This window comes from Eptatretus burgeri, chromosome 1 (genome assembly GCF_056783735.1).
Source record: "Eptatretus burgeri isolate ZD-2024b chromosome 1, Ebu_testis_v1, whole genome shotgun sequence".
Lineage (NCBI taxonomy): Eukaryota > Metazoa > Chordata > Myxini > Myxiniformes > Myxinidae > Eptatretus > Eptatretus burgeri.
Window position 1 is genome coordinate 113,557,784 of NC_140961.1, and position 20,578 is coordinate 113,578,361.

Below are 20,578 nucleotides of genomic sequence, written 5' to 3' on the forward strand. Positions count from 1 at the left end.
GGGGAGTTCATCGAGATTATCCTATTGGATGATCTTGGAGACCCACGACATTTGCAGTTGAACCATCCTCTCTTCCTCTCAAAATTTGCATCGTGAATCTCTCACATGAACCACAAGTCCAATCTCCTAATGTGCATTTTGCCTGGGTACAACCTGCCTTCACCTCCACCAACCAAGATTCACAGCGTCTTTAGGACGACACGACAGCCATTTACGTAGCAATCCAAGCGAAAGCACAATCAGCTGTTTTCAGAGTCTGTTCTTGTGGACTCAGATCAACTCTGCCTCTCCATAAACACACTCAGAAGGATGATGACGTCTTTAATCCAGCATTCCCGGGTTACAATGGCAAAGCTGGACCATTCAAGGCCAATGTCAACATGGGACCTGTACCACCTTCACAACACAAAGGTCACCTTCCCCAGTATGCAAGAGATAAACCTATTGAATTGCAACAAAAATCTGATGACCTTGAAGTCTCCGTTTGACCTGAACATGTGGGAATCACAAAGGAGTACCTTTACCCATCATTTCTCGTGCAGAAACCAAATGGGGCGATTCTTGCTTGGCACAGGATTCGCTGCTGTTTGGTGCTTCAGCAAGCCACATCCTTAACTCATGCTGGATGATGACTCAACCTTTACGCAAGATTTCCCAGTGGAAAGAGATCATTGCAACAGACCTGCCCAATGCCTTTTACCAGATTCCATCAGTGCGATCCTCAATGAAGTACTGTGGAGCGGTCACACCCTATAAAGGTGTTTGTTTATACAATTGATTTGCCATGGGCATGCCTGGATCCAAAACCGCCCTTGAGGAATTGACAAGCCCTGTCCTAGGCGATCTTTTAGAGGGGAGGGGAGGGGGGGGAGAAGGGTCGTCAAGCTTGCAGATGATATCCACCGTGGTGGTAAAAGTCCTGAAGAACTTATTCACAACTGTCAGCGTGTACTACATGCTCTGTCACGATGTGATCTGCACATATCTGCTCTCCTTCAACTGTGCATTGGCTTTCATCCACTGGATGAATTGTGCATTGGGTTTTATCCACTGGATGGTACTCAAGCTGTCATATGGATTGATCCTGCCCCTGCATTGTCCACCCTGTTTGGAAATAAGCTGCTCCAGAAACACCACATTGCTATTGAACAAGGGAGAACAAAGAACCCCAAAAATAACCCAGTGGCAGAGAAGGCAGTATGGGAAGTGGAGGACGAGCTTCTATGCCACAAACCACATGGAGACCCTATTACATCTTTGGCCCTGTTTATTGTCACCGCAAAACTCAACTCACATCTTCCTTCCCAAAGTTTTTCTGTGAGAGTTATGGACACAGAAACCATTTCTTCAGTCCGATGACAAGATTATTGAGACTCAAAATTGGCTCTTTTGGGCCAAATGATCGTATAGCTAGAAGTTCAAGGCCCCATTATGAGTGCAACCAACACTGACCTCAGTTGATATTGGTGATCTGGTCTACCTTCACGTGAATCGCAACAAATCCCATGGCCTGCCAACACTACTTGGTTACATCTGTCGAGGACAGCTGGTGCAATATTTTCCAAGTTCATTGGTTGCCAGCGATGGAGCACAACTTATCGAACCAAGACAGCTGAGTGCTACAAATTCCCTTCCTTCTACACTGGCCCTTACCTGCAATTTGCTCTATTTCCGACATTCGTCCCATTGGCCAAGGTGATCACTCCCCACCAACTGAGACCGCTCCTATTAGCTGTAACATACAGGCAAATTACAAAATCAAAGATTTGTAAATACATTGGTTGGCCAACGTTGATATTACTTGCAAAATCGAAGATTTTTCAAGAATATTGGTCAGTCGATTTTGTTATTCTGTCTCTCTGTTCGTTTGTCTGTCAATCGCCTCCAGGTCACAATTTAAAACTGATCTTCACGAAACTTCACCAATTTGTAAAGGTAGTCTCAACTGAGAAGCCCATCGATTGAGGTCAAATTTCTAAAATCATTTTTCATCGGATTGATTGACTTGAAAACCAACTATTTTTGAGGTCAAAAGGTCAAATGTCAACTCAAGGTCAAAGTTCGAAAATCATCAATTTTTATCTGAAAAATCATCAATTTTCATGCGATGACATGAATATTAAACAGCAATTGAATAGTGCATTAATCTGAATTGGGAAACAAACTATTTTTACGATCAAAAGTTATTTTATTTGCGATCAAAAATTATTTGCGTTATTTGCGATAATGGATCAAAAGTTATTTACGATCAAAAGGAAAGCAACTATTTGAGGTTAAAAGTCAACTCAACATCATTCTAAAATCATCAACTTCTAGGTCAAATAAAACGTCTAAAATCAATTTACATCTGAGAAATTGTCAATTTTCATCCGATTAACTTGATCATTAAACAGCAATTGCCTTAACATTAAACAGCATCACTGAATTGGGAAAGCAACTATCTTTGAGGTCAAAGGTCAACCTAAAATCAAATTTAATCTGAAAAATCATCAGTTTACCTGAAAATTAAAGAGCAATTGCATAACGCATCACTGAATTGGGACAATATTTTTGAGGTCAAAAGGTCAACTCTCGGTCAAACATTAGAAATCTGACCCAGAAGAAAAAACAAATATCCAAGAACATCAAATTTCATCTGAAAAATCGTCCATTTTCATCCTATTAACTTGAACATTAAACATAAATTGCATAGCGCATCACTGAATTAGGAATGCAACTATTCTTGAGGTCAAACGGTCAAATATCAAACCTCTAAAATCATCAATTTTCATCTGAAAAACAATCTTTTTTTCATCCGATTGACCTGAGCTTTAACTAAGATCATCAATTTCAATATTAATGAAATGGACAACTTTTATGGAGGGGGGGAGGAGGTGAATTTTGCAAGTATTGTGCATCTTGTTTATTTATCGATTTATTTGTATGCAGCCTGTGGCTGCTTGGCTGCATCATATTTCTGGGGGCACGGTAGGTACATAGGAGAAATTTTCAATATCTCCAAAAGGTTTTTTTTATTTTCATTCTATCAGATAGTTCATGGAAAAAGAAACATTTTGGTCTTTAAATCATTGAATTCTATTCAGTAGAACCAGAGATATTATATTTTTAGTAATTACGAAATCCGGGCTTAATTACATTAAGACAATGGGAAAAAGTTGTCACAGTCACAGAAGACAAGTTGCATAAAGCACATTTGAATTTCCCACTTTTCCCGCGTCCAATACTGGCTTGATGACGTCATCAAGCAGCGTGTCTTCCGACTTTCGGGCAAGAAAACCGATATCGTACACGTCAGTAGCGCGAAAACTCTGAACATTTCTAAAAGAAAAAAGCCTGAAAAAGCCGTTAGACAGCTCTAAAACTTGATTAGGTGTGTACCTACCTCTGTTTTTCATCATTCTTTCCAAAATTTTAGCGAAAATTCGGTCCAAAACGGTCGATTTCGAGTGAAAAATCGGTTCAAATACAAGGGGAAGTTGTCAGCTCATTTGTTATGCATTGAAACGCTCAGATACGCAGTGCGCATGCGTGAGAAAGAAAGAAATTCCGCAGATGAGATTTGCGGCTTGGACAGGAAATGCGGGCCCGCTGGGATAGTGGCGCCCCTATCGGATTCCAATGTCCCTCGGCAAGGCTGTGCCGCTGATGCAGTGCGCTTGTTACTTGAAGCCGGTACTCATTTTGCTGACCTCAGAAGGATGACGGGCTAAGTGAACCCACCTGGTGTTAATTCAACGCAAGACAGAGGTTTGAACTCAAGACCATAAGACCTAAGATCTTAAGCCAGCCACCTTAACTAATGAGCCAACACCAGGCTTACATACAGGCTGAGCTGGCAAGACCTTCCACAGCTCCAATGCTGGGGACGATGAAGGCAACACGCAAGCTCCACAGCTTCAAGTGGGCGCCCCAGTTCTGTCTGTCCCAACCACAGGCTCCAGGACAGATACCTGAGCTGTGTCCTGGTGCAGAGATGCCAATACTGAATCCAGAACTTCACCTAGTCTGCTTCACCTAGTCAAGTCTTGCAGACCCAGGCCCCTAATTCCATAGCAGTAGCTTTATAAAACCTATCTAGCCATCCGCATGTTTCACGAGTACAGTTTCCTCCGTGCCTGCTCTGAGGTGGTCAACTCCATAGAGATGCCTTCCAAAACATCAAACAGATTTCATACTTCAGGAATGATGCTAATAATTTGGGGGCAAAATAAATCCCACTGGTAAGTGGTGGATATAGTCCACCCCTCTGATGGCCTTGAAATGATACAAGTTATCAAACATCGGTTGCATCAACAATACATTTTGACACACGGACAGTTTATACTTGTTCCCTTATTCCAATGTAATCCATTCACGTGAACCGCATTCGTATGCCCAAAAGTTATGGCGTGTATGGATGTAGTATGTACACAGTTTGTCGATTCCAATGCTTGTTGGGATTGCATTCACACAGACAATGGTTATTCCATACGTTAACGAGAAGGGCACTCGGTTGAGCGCATACCTGTGCCCCGCAAATACCTGATCCACGTGAATACATCGGGCCCATTAAATTTTTGAAATATCATGTTTTACAGTACAATATCGTATTTGGTCCTTTCTCTCAATGGGGAAGAATCACTTAAGAATTAAATAATTCCCGTATCCATATCCGGATTCGGATCCTCACCAAAATTGAAGCGATTTGTCCTTGCGACACACACAACCTGCCCACCAAGTTTCATCCGTATAAGTCCACAACTTTTTGAGATCTCATGCTATATATCGGTGTAGCCATATCTCTCAATGGTGAAGAATCGCTGAAAAAAATTATCGGATCCGGATCCAGATCTTCACCAAAATCTAACCAGTTCGTCCTTGTCACACACTCAGCCTGTCCACAAAGTTTCATCCGGATCCGTCCACAACTTTTTGAGATATCCTGTAGACAAACACAGACAGACAGACAGACAAACACACAGACAGACAGACAGACAGACAGACAGACAGACAGACAGACAGGGGTGAGAACGTCAGGTAATGATGGTAATGTGGAGGCCATAATGACGTATTCTTCGCACACCTGTAATGTATTTGCCCAACACCTCATTTTGGTGTGAGGAAGCCGTTTACACTCATTCAGCCTGGGTAGCTTTATTCATTCCTTTTTGACAAGAAGAAATTAGTTAGTTAAAGCAAGAAGAAATGTCATATCAAAAGCGAGGGAAAATGAAAGGTCACCATTGATGATATATATATATATTGTTTCCCATTTTGTGTTAAAGTTAAACATATCACTCTATTCACGAATGACTTGCACGTGTTGAATTTTTTTTTAAATGCTTGCAGACCCCCACAAGGAAGGAGGGAAGGAAAAGTATTAAAATATAAAAGTTTCACCAGATTATAAAGCGAAATATCAGTAACCAGCGATGATAACATTATACACCTCCGGAAGTGCTTGTAGTCAATCACACGTGAAGAAGTAAATTTTATTTTAACTCCCCCCCTCCCCCATACCTGGTTTTTCGTGGTTAAGAACTCTCCACATATTCTGCTGGTTACCAGTCGACATCCAGCGCTGATCTCCATACTTCAAAATTAAAATGTTGTCACGATAAAAAAAAACAATTTAACCACACGGCGGAAAAGAAGAGGAATCCGTTACAGTGTGTCGATATTCGCGTGACGTCACTTCCGCTTTGGGAAGGAAGTCGTGCCGTCCGGGCCTCACATGTTTATTTATTAGAGGAAATTTTTCAGTAAGACATAAATTATTTCAATGTACTAATCGTATGAGAATTTTGCTACGGGAAATTATCAACTTCGATTTCTTATCGCTTTTGAGGCATTTCGATCACAATATTAAACGGCTATGTTGAGGCGGGTCGTACTAATGAGAAGATAAGGAAAATAAATACGGTGAATGGTGGTTTGCGCGACAGGAAGTGACGTAGGCCGTTATTTATTTGCACTTCCGGTACGATACGATGGCGTCCTTCAGGCTGTTCATCACCAGGGTGAGTGGAAGTTCAGGCGATGTTGTACGGAATCTTGTGGCCTTATTCGCTATGTACATATGGAATCCAGTTTATAAAACTTCCATAAGCCTTTTTTTGTTGAGACACTTCATGTGGCCTGTTGTAGTAAAACTTGGTAAATATGACGTAACACTTAAATCTAATGGTATTATTCAACAGAAGAAAAACAAACATCCGAGAATATTGCATTGTGTTAAATAAACTTCTTCTTCTTCTCCTCTTCCCTTTATAAGAGGTGAGGTCCGATGGCACCAACCTTCTGCCCTGCCTTAACCACGATACTCCCACACCTCCCTCTGTCCTCAACCAACTCCCTCCACTCTCCAAACACCCCAAACTTAAGGCCCTGTCACACCTTGACGTTTTAGCCAGCGTATGGCAAGGTCTCAAAGTATGTAAAACACTGGCGTACGCTGAACTATTGATGTTTTTTTTAAAAAAGTTTTGGGCGTATAATAACGTGTTGGACATATGCATAACTTATTAGTAACGTACACAGAACGTTTTAATCACATATAGATAACTTGTACCAACGAATGCTGAGCGTGCTGTCGGCGTTCACAACCTATGCCCAACGATAGTCTAACTTATGCACAGCACGCGGCAGCGTATCGCCGACGATCACGTGGCATAGGCTATTCATAGGCTGCGGCTCGACGATTCAAATCATAACCGCACTTGACATCGAAGTGTGAAGCCGCTGTTACACCTTGACGTTTCAGCCAGCGTATGCCGACGTATGAAAAATTTGCCGAACCAAGCTGGCACACGTTGAATATGTTATGGGTAAGTTTTGTATACGTTAAGAGCACGCTGGCCTACGTCAAGAAATGTTCAGCATGTTGAAAATTTCTCGACGTATGACACACATTTCGCATACACTGGCATAAGTTGTAGGCACGCTACGCGATCGTTGGCACACGCCGACATGCGTTACTTGTACGTTACCCATAAGTCGAAACACGTCAATGTAATGGTGAGCGTCAGTGTTCCAGACTCCCTGTTTTGTTTTGTTTTCTTCGGTATGACGGTGATGTTGACACTTCGATTTCTAGTGTGGTTATGATTTCAATCATTCAGCGGCAGCCTTTTAATTATATTATATTATAACCACACTAGAAATCGAAGTGTCAACATCACCGTCCTACCGAAGAAAAAAAAAAAAAAAAAACAGGGAGTCTGGAACACTGACGCTCACCATTACCTTGACGTGTTTCGACTTATGAGTAACGTGTGTCAACGATCGCGTAACGTGCCTACAACACGTTAGTAATAGTTTAGAAATAAGTTTCGGGTACGCTAACCATTACCTCGATGTGTGTCGATGTGTGTCAACGATAGCGTAACGTGCCTACAACTTATGGCCAGCATTATGCGGAACGTGTGTCATACGCTGGCATACGTCAAAAAATTTCAGGCATGGAAAATTTGTCTAACACCTCGGCGTACTACGACATGCCAGCGTGCTACGACGTATGCCAGCGTGCTCTTAACGTAGTCGACGTGTGCCAGCGTTTTAGCCAAATTTTGCATACGTCAGGCATACGCTGGCGAAATCGTCAAGGTGTGACAGGGCCTTTACGGATATCCCTCCTCCCACAATCCTCCCATCTCAACCATGGTCTCCCTCTTTTCCTTCTACCTTGCTCCCTCAACCTATCCGCTCTCTTTGCCATTCTCTCTTTCCCAATCCACACCAAGTGTCCAGCCCATCCAGACCAATCTCTTCATTGGTATTTCACCAATCTCCTCATCAAGCTCATCTGCACACCAATCTCCTCCCTCAGTTCATCCATCCTCCATTCATCCACCCTCTTCACCCCCGCAATCCCCCTACCCCAGTTGTTCTCGCAAACCTGCAAACTCTGTTGTTGTCTCTCTGTCAGTGCCACCGTCTCCAGATCATAAAGATAGGCTGCACATTACACATGACATCAGAACCTTTCCTTTCAATTTCCTTGATATATTTCTGTCTGCAATTAACTCCCTCCACCCTACTCCATGCATTCGTGCCCACCTGAATCCTTCGCACCTCTGCTTCTGACTTACCATTCCCAGTCACTGTCCCTCCCCCCCCCCCCACATACGCAAACCTATTTCTCTGCCTGATCTTCTTCTCCTCCAACCTGATGTTCATATCCTTTCTCTGCTGCCTGACCCACATCACCTTGGTTTTCTCCATACTCATCTTCAGCCCATGCTTCCCAAATTCTTCCTTCCACCCCCCCACCCTCCCAGTACTTCCTACATCTCCTGCCCACTCTCCAATCATCCGCATACAGCATCCCCCCCCCCACGATCCCTCAAACTTCCCATCCTGCTTACCAGCTCCATCACCATAATAAACAGTGGGCTGAGAACGCTTCCCTGCCTCAAACCAATGTTCATGCTGAACTCCTCAGACATCACAGGACCAATCAAGACTCTTCTCTTTGCTCCCTTGTACATCCCTTCCACCAACCTAACTTCTGCTTCCAGCACTCCCATCCATCTCAGTGTTGCCATCACCATCTCTCGATACAGCGTCGTCGGCCTTCTCTAGGTCCACATCCTAATACTATTTCACCTTGCAACTCCAACCTCTTCTCTATCAGCTGTCTCAACCTGAACATCCCATCCGTCATCCCCCTACTCTTTCTAAACCCTTTCTGCTCTTCTCCGATCTCCATCTCCACACTCTTCTTTATCCTCCGGTCCAGAATCCTCTCCAGCACCTTCATTACATGACTTCTGAATGTAATGCCCTTGTACTTCCCCAGATGTTGAACGTCACCTTTCCCATTCCATATCAACACAATTAACCCTGCCCTCCAATCCTCCGGAATTGAACCCTCTCTCATTCATATATTAAACGGCCTCTTCACCCAACTGACTCCAACTTCTCCCGCTACATATATCATCTTTGTGCACACCTCATCAATGCCTGGTGCTCTTTCCTTCTTTGTCCTCTTCAAAAAATAAACATAGATGTGAATAAAAATAATTTCTACAGTTTAACAACCATGCTGTCAAATAATTTAGCACATTATAATGGGCAGAGGATGTAGTTACAGGAGTCATGGCGCTCTCCCGCCTGGCCGTGTCTACGGCGCTCTCCCGCCTGGCCGTGTCTACGGCGCTCTCCCGCCTGGCCGTGTCTACGGCGCTCTCCCGCCTGGCCGTGTCTACGGCGCTCTCCCGCCTGGCCGTGTCTACGGCGCTCTCCCGCCTGGCCGTGTCTACGGCGCTCTCCCGCCTGGCCGTGTCTACGGCGCTCTCCCGCCTGGCCGTGTCTACGGCGCTCTCCCGCCTGGCCGTGTCTACGGCGCTCTCCCGCCTGGCCGTGTCTACGGCGCTCTCCCGCCTGGCCGTGTCTACGGCGCTCTCCCGCCTGGCCGTGTCTACGGCGCTCTCCCGCCTGGCCGTGTCTACGGCGCTCTCCCGCCTGGCCGTGTCTACGGCGCTCTCCCGCCTGGCCGTGTCTACGGCGCTCTCCCGCCTGGCCGTGTCTACGGCGCTCTCCCGCCTGGCCGTGTCTACGGCGCTCTCCCGCCTGGCCGTGTCTACGGCGCTCTCCCGCCTGGCCGTGTCTACGGCGCTCTCCCGCCTGGCCGTGTCTACGGCGCTCTCCCGCCTGGCCGTGTCTACGGCGCTCTCCCGCCTGGCCGTGTCTACGGCGCTCTCCCGCCTGGCCGTGTCTACGGCGCTCTCCCGCCTGGACGTGTCTACGGCGCTCTCCCGCCTGGACGTGTCTACGGCGCTCTCAGCGATGTTTCCAGCAGTGATTGAATGAATGGTCAGAGTTAGTTTTGGTTAAGTGCTGGAACAATCTTATGGAAGCTTTGGTTGTTAAAGTTGAATGCTGTATTGATCATTGACCAGTTAATGTGCATTTATAGGGTTAATGGTTCACTTTCTTGTGGGTCTTGAGGTTAGAATTTATTGTGGTTGGCCTGATCATGTTGGGGTTGGAACGAGCAATGTTAACGTGTGTCGAACTCCCCTTATCATGTTGAGATTTGGGTAACACCTTAGGCGACCCAAAAACACCTTTGATAGTCTTACGGTTGTACTTTCAATTGACCTCATTTGTGACGATGTATTTTGCCTCTTGTCCTACAGGTGGTGAAACCCACTGCTGGAGCTAACATGAACCTTTGTGTACGTTGGCTCCCATCAAAAACAGGAAAGTCTGGCTCCCAGCCATTGGCCAAAAAAAACAAGAAAGGTAACACATAGCAAACATTACTTTTAGCCTGTCCGCCAGGGCAGCGGCAGACACGGGGATTTTCCACGTGCGTGCGTGCATGCGCTCGCATGTCTGCGTGTCCAGGCCATTATTTTTACAGCGCGTGCGCTGTATACAATTGCACCGAGTTTGAAATGTCCCCGGTGTCTACCACGTCTACCATGTCTCCGGTGTCCCGGTGTCCCCCCACGTGCCTTTAACAGCCAATGACGGCCGTCCGGTAGATGCAGTGCGTAACCTAGACCGAAATGGCGACAATTGACGGAAATACCTGAGTATTTCAATGGAAATTTGTGAAACTAACGTGTTATATATGTGAAAACCATTGAATTTATTGCTTGACGGAAAAAAGCAAGAAACACGCCCCACTCATGTACGAACGACCGAAAGACGTCATTTCCACCCACCATCGCATTTCGCGCCGATCGCCGAACGCTGAAAGCTAAGTCCTTCTTATGCCATCATTCTTTTGTGGCCTCCTGCCACGCTGTATTGAACGATTTCATTCCTTCTGTTATATATAAAGGTGCTTATCACAATAATAACAAGATTTTTACATTTCAAATATTAAGTACGCTTTTTAATTGTTTTTCAACTGAAAAAGCATAAATTGCATATTTTAACATTAGTGTACTCATTTGCTTCACCACACGCGCTGTATTGAAGGATTTCACTTGTTTTTATTTTTTTATCATTTGAGCTTTTGTCATCAAATTTTCAAAAAACCTTTATTATGAGAATATGAAGATCAATTATAATTAATAAATTTAACATTGTTTTCTTTTTTTCAATGCCTCCGCCACCATGTTTTTGTGCTGTCCATCTGTGATCCATTTTTGTTACTGCAATAAGTTGTGAATCACTGAAAGGATTTTTTTACCAACTTGGTCCAAAAGTGTATTATGATGCAAAGATGAACCGAGTAGATATTTGGTTCAAAGTATCAAAGGTCATGTGACCTTTAACTGAAAGCTTTGTTACCATGATAATCTGTGAACCAATGAAGGAATTTTAACCAAACTTGGCATAACTCTGGACAGTAATACAAAGATGAACTGATTAAATTTGGGTTTCCAAAAGTTTTCCAACTAAACTGCCATTGATATTTTTTTTTGCTTCTTCACCTTCACCATTGATACAGAAGACCAAAATCAATACATGGCATGTTGTTTCAAAATGTTATGAATGGATTTTGATGAAACTAGGTGGATGATTTGGGTAGGTGACAAGAACAAGCTGATTAGATTTTGGTTAAAGTCTGTGTGAAGATCCGGTCTATCAGTGGGATACAAATCGTAAACTGTTCATCCTGGTGGAGGTATGCACTCTACCAAGTGCCGTTCTAATTTTAGCTGTTGTTTTCATCAGATTTAGTTTGAGTACAAAGCAGATGTGGATGGCCTTTGTATTTTGAAATGCTCTTTAGTTGTCCCGACGCTTAAAAACGAAACATAAAAAATCCGGCCCGTGGACCCTGGTCAGTTCTGACTTCATCGATATTGGATATATTAATTAATATTCATTGTTTTTATTCCGGCCCTAATGAGCTTCAGTCTCATTAAGACTCATTATCTTTCTTCCTGGGCAATAATTAAAAAAAAACAAGCTCAAATGAGCTAAGATCCTCGTCCTCTTAATGATGACGTCATAAAAACGAATATGACGTCATTGTGATGTATCAGGTTTGCGATAAATTATCTGTGCTAATGCCCGGCTTGATTCCCGCAAACAAAATTCAACCAGCTTGCCCAGTTTCGGAGATGATGGTATAGGCGATATCCATTAGCGTAGATATTATGATGTCAACTTTTTTCTAGGAAGAATTTCCAAAATCGGAGATGGTTACTGCCTGCGCGTGGGCTTTCTGCATATACATGGCAAGTTTCACGAAGATCCGATGAAAACCCTGGGTTGTGAAACAAAAAGTCATAAAAATTGATATGACGTCATACTGATGTATCGTATGTGCGGTAATTCATCTCTGCTAATGCCCTTTTCGATTCCCGCAAACAGAATTCAAAAAGCTTGTCTAGTTTCGGAGATAATTTTTTGGCGATTTCCATTAGCGGAGATATTTTGACGTCATAACTTTTTTTCTAGGATGAATTTTCAAAATCGGAGATGGTTACTGTCTGCGCAGGGTATTTTTACATATATATTCCAAGTTCCAGGAAGTTTTGATGAAAACTGTTGGCTGTGAAACAAAAAAGTCCACAAGGAGAAGATGAAGAACAACAACGTGAGTAAGACTTAGGTGAAGGTCAAAATAAGGATCTTAAAAAAAATGCTGCGATAAGGTGTAGACATTTCATAGAAGCATTATCCCAAACAAAAAGCAAAAACTACAAATACTCTTGGAGTTTTAGGACTTTAAAGATTAATTGGTCCGAATGAACTTCATACTCATTAAGACTCATTATCTTTCATATGTGCATACATATCTTTCAATTGCCAGGGCAGTGCTAAGCTATTATAAAACTTGCACAATCTTAACTTGTATTAACATACCAGGTGCCATCAGGTCAGGTCAGGTTCGATCTGTGACCTGCTACAGGTACCATGTAAACCTGTACTAACCTGTTCCATGGTCGGGTTGTCGGCGACTAAACCGTCTCCCCCACCAGGTTTTCTGGTGAGGGGGGGTGTTTGGATATGGACACCCAGCAGGATTAAAAACAAAACCTGTCAAAGGGCGGAGGAGCTCCTTGTGAGCCAACGGCCATCCATATCTAGTACCCAACTGTGTCTGCAGACATCCTCCTGCAGTTGGTTACTTCTTATTAGGAGGTTGGTGGCAGGATTTGCACTCCGGCCACCGTAAAACCCTTCATTCCTCAAAACGCAAAAAAATCTGAAAACCCACTCCATGGGAGTACCTCCTGTGCAGCTTCCCTTCGCAGGGCAGCTCACCGGATGACGGGATTGGAGCAAAGCCTTCGGGACCCCCAATCTTTGATGATAGGAGGGAAACCACGGGGTAACATCCCTGGGTCAGATTGCGGGAGAGTGTGTCGGAGTGGTGCTGAGGTGTCGTCCACCAGACGGCGGTCTCCTTGGGTTAACCTGAGGCGGTCCCTTCGGGTGGGTGCCTGGAATGTCTTATCCCTAAGAGAGGATGATCACCTGTCTCTGTTATCATCTGAGCTCAAGCGTTTGGACATCGGGATTGCAGCTCTCTCTGAGGTTCGGAGACCGGATTGCGGCGAGATAATGGTGGGTGGTTACACCTACTATTGGTCTGGTCGCTCTGATGGTTACCATACCCAAGGAGTTGCTGTAGCTGTGTCCAATAAGCTGACCCCAATGATAATTGAGGTAACACCGGTCAACGAGCGTATTATGAGATTAAGGATTCGTCACTCCTTAGGTGTCATTTCCCTGGTCTCTGTTTATGCTCCGACTGAGGCGAGTGATCTCACCGTGAAGGATGCATTCTACGCCACACTCGAGTCTGTGGTTGATCGGTGCCCCAGACGAGATACACTTCTAGTCTTGGGGGATTTCAATGCATCGACTGGAACTGATAGGGATGGTTATGAGGTGTGTGTTGGTCCCCATGGGTCAGGAACTATGAACCAGAATAGCACGAAGCTCCTTGACTTTGCAAGAAGTCATGGACTTAGGGTGGCTGGTTCATGGTTTCAGCGCCCACAAGCTCATCGCTGGACTTGGTATTCCAACGCTGGCGGTGTGGCAAAGGTGATTGACCATGTCCTCATTGACGGTTGTTGGAGGATGATCCAGAACTGCAGGGTCTACCGGAGTGCTCAGTTCCTCAATACTGACCACAGGCTGGTTGTAGCAACTCTAAAGCTGCACCTTAAATCCTGGAGAATGGTACCATCCCAGCCTAGGCTGGATGTTGCCAAGCTCAGGGATGAGAGAGTAGCTGAGGAGTTTGCGAACAGGCTGAGTGGACACTTGGGGGGTCTGGGTGCTTTGGGGGGTCCTGAAGAGTTGCGGAGCGCCTTCAAGACCACCGTCCTTGATGTTGCCGGTGGATGTCTTGGAGCTCACCGCAGGGCAAAGAAGAATTTTGTCTCTCAAGGGACACTGGATACCATTGACCAGAGTCGCAGTGCCAGGCTGAATGGCAGAACTGAGCTGTTCAGGGAGCTGAGGCATAAAACTGTACGTGCACTGAGGGTGGACAAGGAGGCCTATGTGCGAGGAATCTGTGAGGGGGTAGAGCATCACCTGTGGACAAGTGATTCTCGTATTACGTTCATCCAAGCCCATCCCTCGGAGCACTGCAGTTCGAGCAGAGAGTGGTAGGTTCTTGACAGAGGAGTCTGAAGTGAAGGCCCGCTGGGCCGGTTACTTTGAGCGGTTGTACCAGGCTGATCCACCAGCTGTCAAGTTGGACGTCAAGGGTGTTACAATCCCTGTTGCTGACCCTCGAATCAACTGTGGTCCACCTTCGCTTGTGGAAACACGGGCTGCGGTGAACCAGTTGAAACGGGGCAAAGCTCCAGGGATCTGTGGCATCCATGCCTAACTTCTCAAGGCTGGTGGAAATGCTGCACTCGTGTCGTTGCATGCAGTTTTGTGCTCTGCCTGGAACACAGGCATCATCCCAACTGACTGGAAGAGGGGCCTTGTTGTCCGTCTCTGGAAAGGGAAGGGTGATCGCCAAGACTGCAACAACTACCGAGGGGTGACGCTGCTCTCAGTGCCGGGCAAGGTCTATGCTCGGATAATTCTTGATAGGGTTCGCCACCATCTGCTTGAGCACCAGCGTCCAGAGCAGTCAGGCTTTACACCAAAGAGGTCAACGATTGACCGTATCCTTGCCCTTCGTGTCCTCACCGAACGCAGACGAGAGTTTCGGCAGAGGCTGCTTGCAGCGTATGTTGATCTCTGTAAAGCGTTCGATTCAGTGAATCGGGATGTCCTCTGGAGGATTCTTGGTCTTCGTGGGGTGCCACCAAAACTGATCGATCTGATGTCTGAACTCTACTCTGGTACTGAGAGTGCTGTGATGTGTGGTGGTACCATCTCTGACTTATTTCCAGTTGTTACTGGAGTTCGTCATGGATGTGTACTTGCCCCCACACTTTTCAGCACTTGTATGGACTGGATTTTAGGGAGGATGTCGGAGAGATCAAGTTGCGGTGCATCGTTTGGGAATGTCAAGATCTCAGACCTTGATTTTGCAGATGATGCAGTCATCTTTGCGGAGACTTTAGACATCCTTTTGGGGGCCCTCGAGGTGCTGAATGAGAAGTCGGAGCCGCTGGGATTACGGGTTTCTTGGGTCAAAACTAAGATCCAGGCTTTCGGTGACATCTTGGATGCTGCTGTCCTGTCTGTGTCTGTTTGTGGTGAGGATGTTGAGGTCGTGGAGAGATTCACTTACCTTCGCAGTGATATTCATGTCTCTGCTGGCTGCGAGTCAGAGGTCAATAGACGTCTGGGTCGGGCCTGGGGAGTCATGGATTCACTGGATCATGGGGTGTGGCGCTGCCGGTACCTGTGCGGGAGGACGAAAGTCCGAGTCTTTAGGTCCTTGGTACTTCCAGTCTTGCTCTATGGGTGCGAGACTTGGACTCTGACCAAGGATCTGAGACGGAGACTTAATTCCTTTGGTACCAGGTGTCTTCGGAGAATCCTTGGCTATCGCTGGTCGGATTTTGTGTCCAGCGAGCGGTTGCTGAGAGAGACTCGGATGAGATTTGTTACCTGCATAGTCCGTGAGCGTCAGTTGCGGCTGTATGGACATGTGGCTCGTTTTCCTGACGCTGATCCTGCTCACCAGATTCTCTCAGCGAGGGAGTCTCATGAGTAGAGGAGGCCAGTGGGCCGACCACGTGCCTCATGGTTGCAGCAGGTTGACCATCATCTCAAGGAGATGGGGATGGGCCTGGCATCTGCCTGGGGGATGGCCAGACGGAGGCCCCTGGAGTATCAGCGGAAAGTGGACGCAGCGACGCGCTGTTCTGGCACATGCTCCCATACCTGACCTGACCTGCCATCAGAATCATACCCGAGGAAATTGGATAGCAAGAGAAATGAGAAAAACTTTGAGGTGGTTGCGACCTTTTTACCGGCGCGATCGATGGACCTGCACAAACTCAGTAACCTATGAGCGGGAAAGGGGGAAGCAAAACTGAAGTTGTCTAATGATGCGTAGTCAGAGGAGGTGTGATCAGGGATGTGGGGAGGGGTGTTGAAATGCGGAGAGGAACGTGTAAAGATATCGGTCAGGTGGTTTTGGAAACAAAGAAAAGAATGGGTAGGAAGATAGACTAACGGTGAGTGTAAAGAGGTGTGTGCGTGTAAATGTTAAGGTTATCTAAAGTGCACCCGGTCTGGTGTCTGGCTTTCTGCTCATTCCACACTCTGCTCCCTTGGCTCCTTTCTGCTCCGTTCCGTGACTCACCATACCGTAACCCAAAGAATAAGAATGCTTGGCCAGAGAACCGAGTGCTCCTTTGTAATCCCTCGGTGGGAGCGGCAATTAGGAGCCAAACAGGTGGAACGATGGGTGTTCTCCAGCACCCTCATTGGTGTACGGACGATTACCCCGGCGCTAGTTTTGTCCATGTGAGGCTTCGGCAGCGGAAATGTCTTCACTTGCCCCAAACTCTGCCACGCGATCCATCTCTGAAGTTAGCTTGGCGCTGGGGTATTTAGTTGCGCTCTCCAGCCACGAACATGTGCCGGTCACCCAATAAGGGCCTTAATTGAGCGGAATGCTCGGGCTAGTCATACGACTTTGAATGGAGTCTCGTGCATTCCTGTGCTTCAATCTGTATGCCAGAACATCCAGACCCGAGTATCTACAATAGTGTGGGCTGCTTCCTTGTTCCCTGTTGGTCCCAAAAGCTGGCGTTGGTGGTTGAGCGATGGCAGAGGTGGTGTAGCGGTGAGCATAGTGGTGATCTTTCAGCGTGATTTGAGGTGGCGTTGGTGGTGGTGGTCGTTTGGTGTGGTGTCAATGGTGAGTGAAAGTAAGCTTGAGTTGGGGTTTGATGGTGTGGGGGAACTATTATGAACGTGCTGTGGTGGTCGGAGGAATGCATGTTGTTGTGTTGTATCCCTGGTCGAGGCGTGTAATTTTTCCACATATACTTATAATATTTGTTTCCTGTTCATTTATAATTGCATTACTTACACCCCCTGTGATGAGTAATAGAAGACATGGAATTGTGTCCCTGTGGGGGTTGGGGAAGGGAAGAGACAGGCCCTCGTTGCTGCTATGGTTGGCAGTGAGTGTCCCGGAAGCAGCAGGGGATAGTGGCATTTTTATTTCTGGAAGAATTGCAGACTCAGCTGGTGGGTCACCCTGATAGTTCAGATGGCAGAGCACTGGTATGGTTCACCAGAAGACCGAGGGATGGTCACCAAATCTAGGCGCATCATTTTTCCACATTTCCTTGTAATGCTTGTTTCCTATTCATTTATAATTGTATTTCATTAACGTCTTTGTTCCTATAATAAAACTCAATATTGAGAGGGGGGGATGATGATCATTCATATATCATACCCCATTAACAACCGTTTTTTTCATTTATTTATTGTTTAGCAATTACACAAAGATTGGTACTCCCGTTTGTGAAGCGATGGGTCTTACATTCTGGTAATCTCACGAAGTAAAGTCACCCTGGTTCAGAGGCAATGATTGCAGTGGTTACCTGTGTCTCAGTAACAATCAACTGAAATAAATAAAATCACATGTTTTACAGCTACTTCTTTGCCATCACCACCACCACCACCACCACCACAATCACCACAACCCGATCCAATATCTGAATCGTCTGGCTTGCACTACATGAATGCACAGCATTGGAAGTACGTCCCTTCCACGTTCATCGACTTTGAGACCGAGCTGTCTGTACATCGCCTTCCCCAACCATCATCTGGATAACCCTCTTTGAGGCACCGAGGATCCTCCATTCACAAGAACTTTTGCCTTTTCTCTTTAGTTTTTTTTGGGTGTTGTTCCAATATTGACATATTTGGATGGTAAGCATGCATTGAGAAAATTCCTCAATAACCAGACACTTTATCCACAACATTTTATATTGATAGTGGGGCAACTTAGCTAAATATAGCATAACAATTGTGCATTTTGTGAGGAAAGCACCAAATTTGGCACACTAGTCGCCTAACATATTGTGAACAGATTTGGATATTGGGCCATCTCAAATTCAGCCGCTGATGGCTGTGGCAGCCATTTTCCACTGCCATCAAAAATTTTGAGATGGCCCAATATCCAAATCTGTTCATAATATGATAGGCTACTCGTGTGCCAAATTTGGTGCTTTCCTCACAAAATGCACAATTGTTATGCTAAGTTGCCCCACTATGACTTTTGTTCGAGTTTGTGGAAATTCCAAATATTTGGCAGTTTCGTTTCAACAGTCACAATAAATCTGTTTCCAATGGATCCGTCCATGTGAAATTGTACATTAATATTGTTAGTACAATAAAGGTTGTGGAAAAAAATGTACATGTATGCTGTTGGTGTCAACGTTTCTCCATAATCGCTCAAGATCACATGAGATTAAACATGAAACGGACACATAGTGTAATGGTGTATCGGTTGCACCTCCTGAATTGGAACTTGTCCTTCAGTGTTGAGAATTCCAAAAATATAGCTCTGATCTTATTTCGATAATATGCACGACTTTCTCATTGATTGGACCTTCCTGATTCGTACAATCGATGCAATTATAAATTTGGCATGGACTGAGTGGGCCAATGCGAACGCATATCAACTGTGTAGGTGTCCTGTTTTCTCTATTTCATGCAAACAATGGCAGAAACATAGTTAAGAAAAAGAGCAATCAGAGATTGCAGACCCTCACCAGGACTTGTTTTGTGTATTGGTATGTTATGTAATTAATAAGACATAATTGGAACTGCCGCTTTATAAATGCTGGTAGTGATGAATGGTTTAGCCATTTCAGAGAAGATTTTTAAAGGTTTAAAAAAAGACAAAACAAAATGGCTGCCAAAACATGTGACCTATGACGTCATCAAAAAAAACACTCATTCCCCATTAGTACTTGCTCTGTACAACGTTTAATTTTTTTTCCTTGCTGTGGTTTCAGAGATACAGAGGTCCAAAGTTTTTCTGTTTTTCCAATATGGCTGCCACAAGTGACCTATGACGACATAATTAACATTAAAACATTCGACATGAGGAGTCGCACCAATTGTGAAAATTTCCTCTCAATCCGGCAAGCAGTTGTAGAGAAAAACACGAAGAAAGTTCTGTGCAGACAAACAAACGGACCACGAACAATAGAAGACCACGGACTGCACATTCTGTGCAGACAAGCAAACACGAAGAAAGTTCTCCTTTGGCGGGGGTAACGACAAGGGCACTCAGTAGAGCGCTTGACTCTCCCACGCAATGCCTGATCCACGAGAACATATCGAGCCCAACACATTTTTGAAATACACTACATGGGTAAAGTATGTGGACACCTCTTCTAATTAGTGGATGTGGCTATTTCAGCCACACCCATTGCTGACAGGTGTATAAAATGAAGCACACAGCCATGCAATCTCCATAGACAAACATTGGCAGTAGAATGGACTGTGCTGAAGAGCTCAGTGACTTTCAACATGGCACCGTCATAGGATGCTACCTTTCCAACAAATCAGCTTGTCAAATATCTGCCATGCTCGAGCTGCCTCGGTCACTTGTAAGTGCTGTCTGTTATTGTGAAGTGGAAACTCTCGGAGCAGCATCTCAACCGCGAAGTGGTACGCCACACAAGCTCACCGAACGGGACCACCGAATACTAAAGTGTGTAGCGCAGAAAAATCGTCTGTTGGCGGTTGCAACACTCAAAACGAGTTACAAACTGACTGGAAGCAACATTAGCACAAACACTGTTTATCGAGAGCTTCATGAAATGGGTTTTCATGGCCGAGCAGCCGCACACAAGCTTAAGATCACCATGCATAAAACCAAGCATTGGTTGGAGTAGTGTAAAGCTCACCGCAATGAGACTGGAGCAGTGGAAACGCGTTCTCTGCAGTGATTAATCACGCTTCACCATCTGGCAGTCCGACGGATGAATCTGGGTTGTGCGGAGTCCAGGAGAACGCTACCTGCCTGAATGCATAGTGCCAACTGTAAAGTTTGGTCAAGTAGGAATAATGGTCTGGGGCTGTTTTTCATGGTTTGGGCTTGGGTTCTTCTTTCCAATGAAGGGAAATCTTAACGCAACAGCATACAATGACATTCTGGATGATCCTGTGTTTCCAACTTTGTGGTAACAGTTTGGGGAAGGCCTTTTCCTGTTTCAGCATGGCAATGCCCCTGTGAACAAAGTGAGGTCCATCCAGAAATGGTTTGTTGAGTTCGTTG

The 20,578-nt window shown here is 45.3% G+C and overlaps 2 protein-coding genes across 9 annotated transcripts in view; one reads left to right on the forward strand and one right to left on the reverse strand.

Moving 5' to 3' along the window:
* NUBPL (NUBP iron-sulfur cluster assembly factor, mitochondrial) overlaps nt 1-20,578 on the reverse strand; it is an 84,440-nt gene that overhangs the window by 56,724 nt on the left and 7,138 nt on the right. For 3 of the 8 annotated variants that reach the window (XM_085895431.1, XM_085895423.1, XM_085895451.1), the window contains exon 1: nt 5,500-5,679. The exons of 1 other annotated variant lie outside the window; for it this stretch is intronic. In XM_085895431.1, the coding sequence (XP_085751557.1) occupies nt 5,500-5,571 (72 nt within the window). In that variant the 5' untranslated portion in view covers nt 5,572-5,679. Of the gene's footprint in view, nt 1-1,653; nt 1,733-3,382; nt 3,493-5,062; nt 5,144-5,499; nt 5,680-20,578 lie in introns of those variants that run through there. 4 more of the 8 variants (XM_085895471.1, XM_085895461.1, XM_085895477.1 and 1 more) reach the window with 4 other exon arrangements.
* Nucleotides 5,868-18,703, forward strand: NDUFV3 (NADH:ubiquinone oxidoreductase subunit V3). Its single transcript, XM_085895497.1, has 3 exons — nt 5,868-5,999; nt 10,122-10,227; nt 17,937-18,703. Exons 1-3 carry the CDS (start codon nt 5,970-5,972, stop codon nt 18,116-18,118), a joined length of 318 nt encoding a protein of 105 aa, XP_085751623.1. The 5' UTR covers nt 5,868-5,969; the 3' UTR covers nt 18,119-18,703.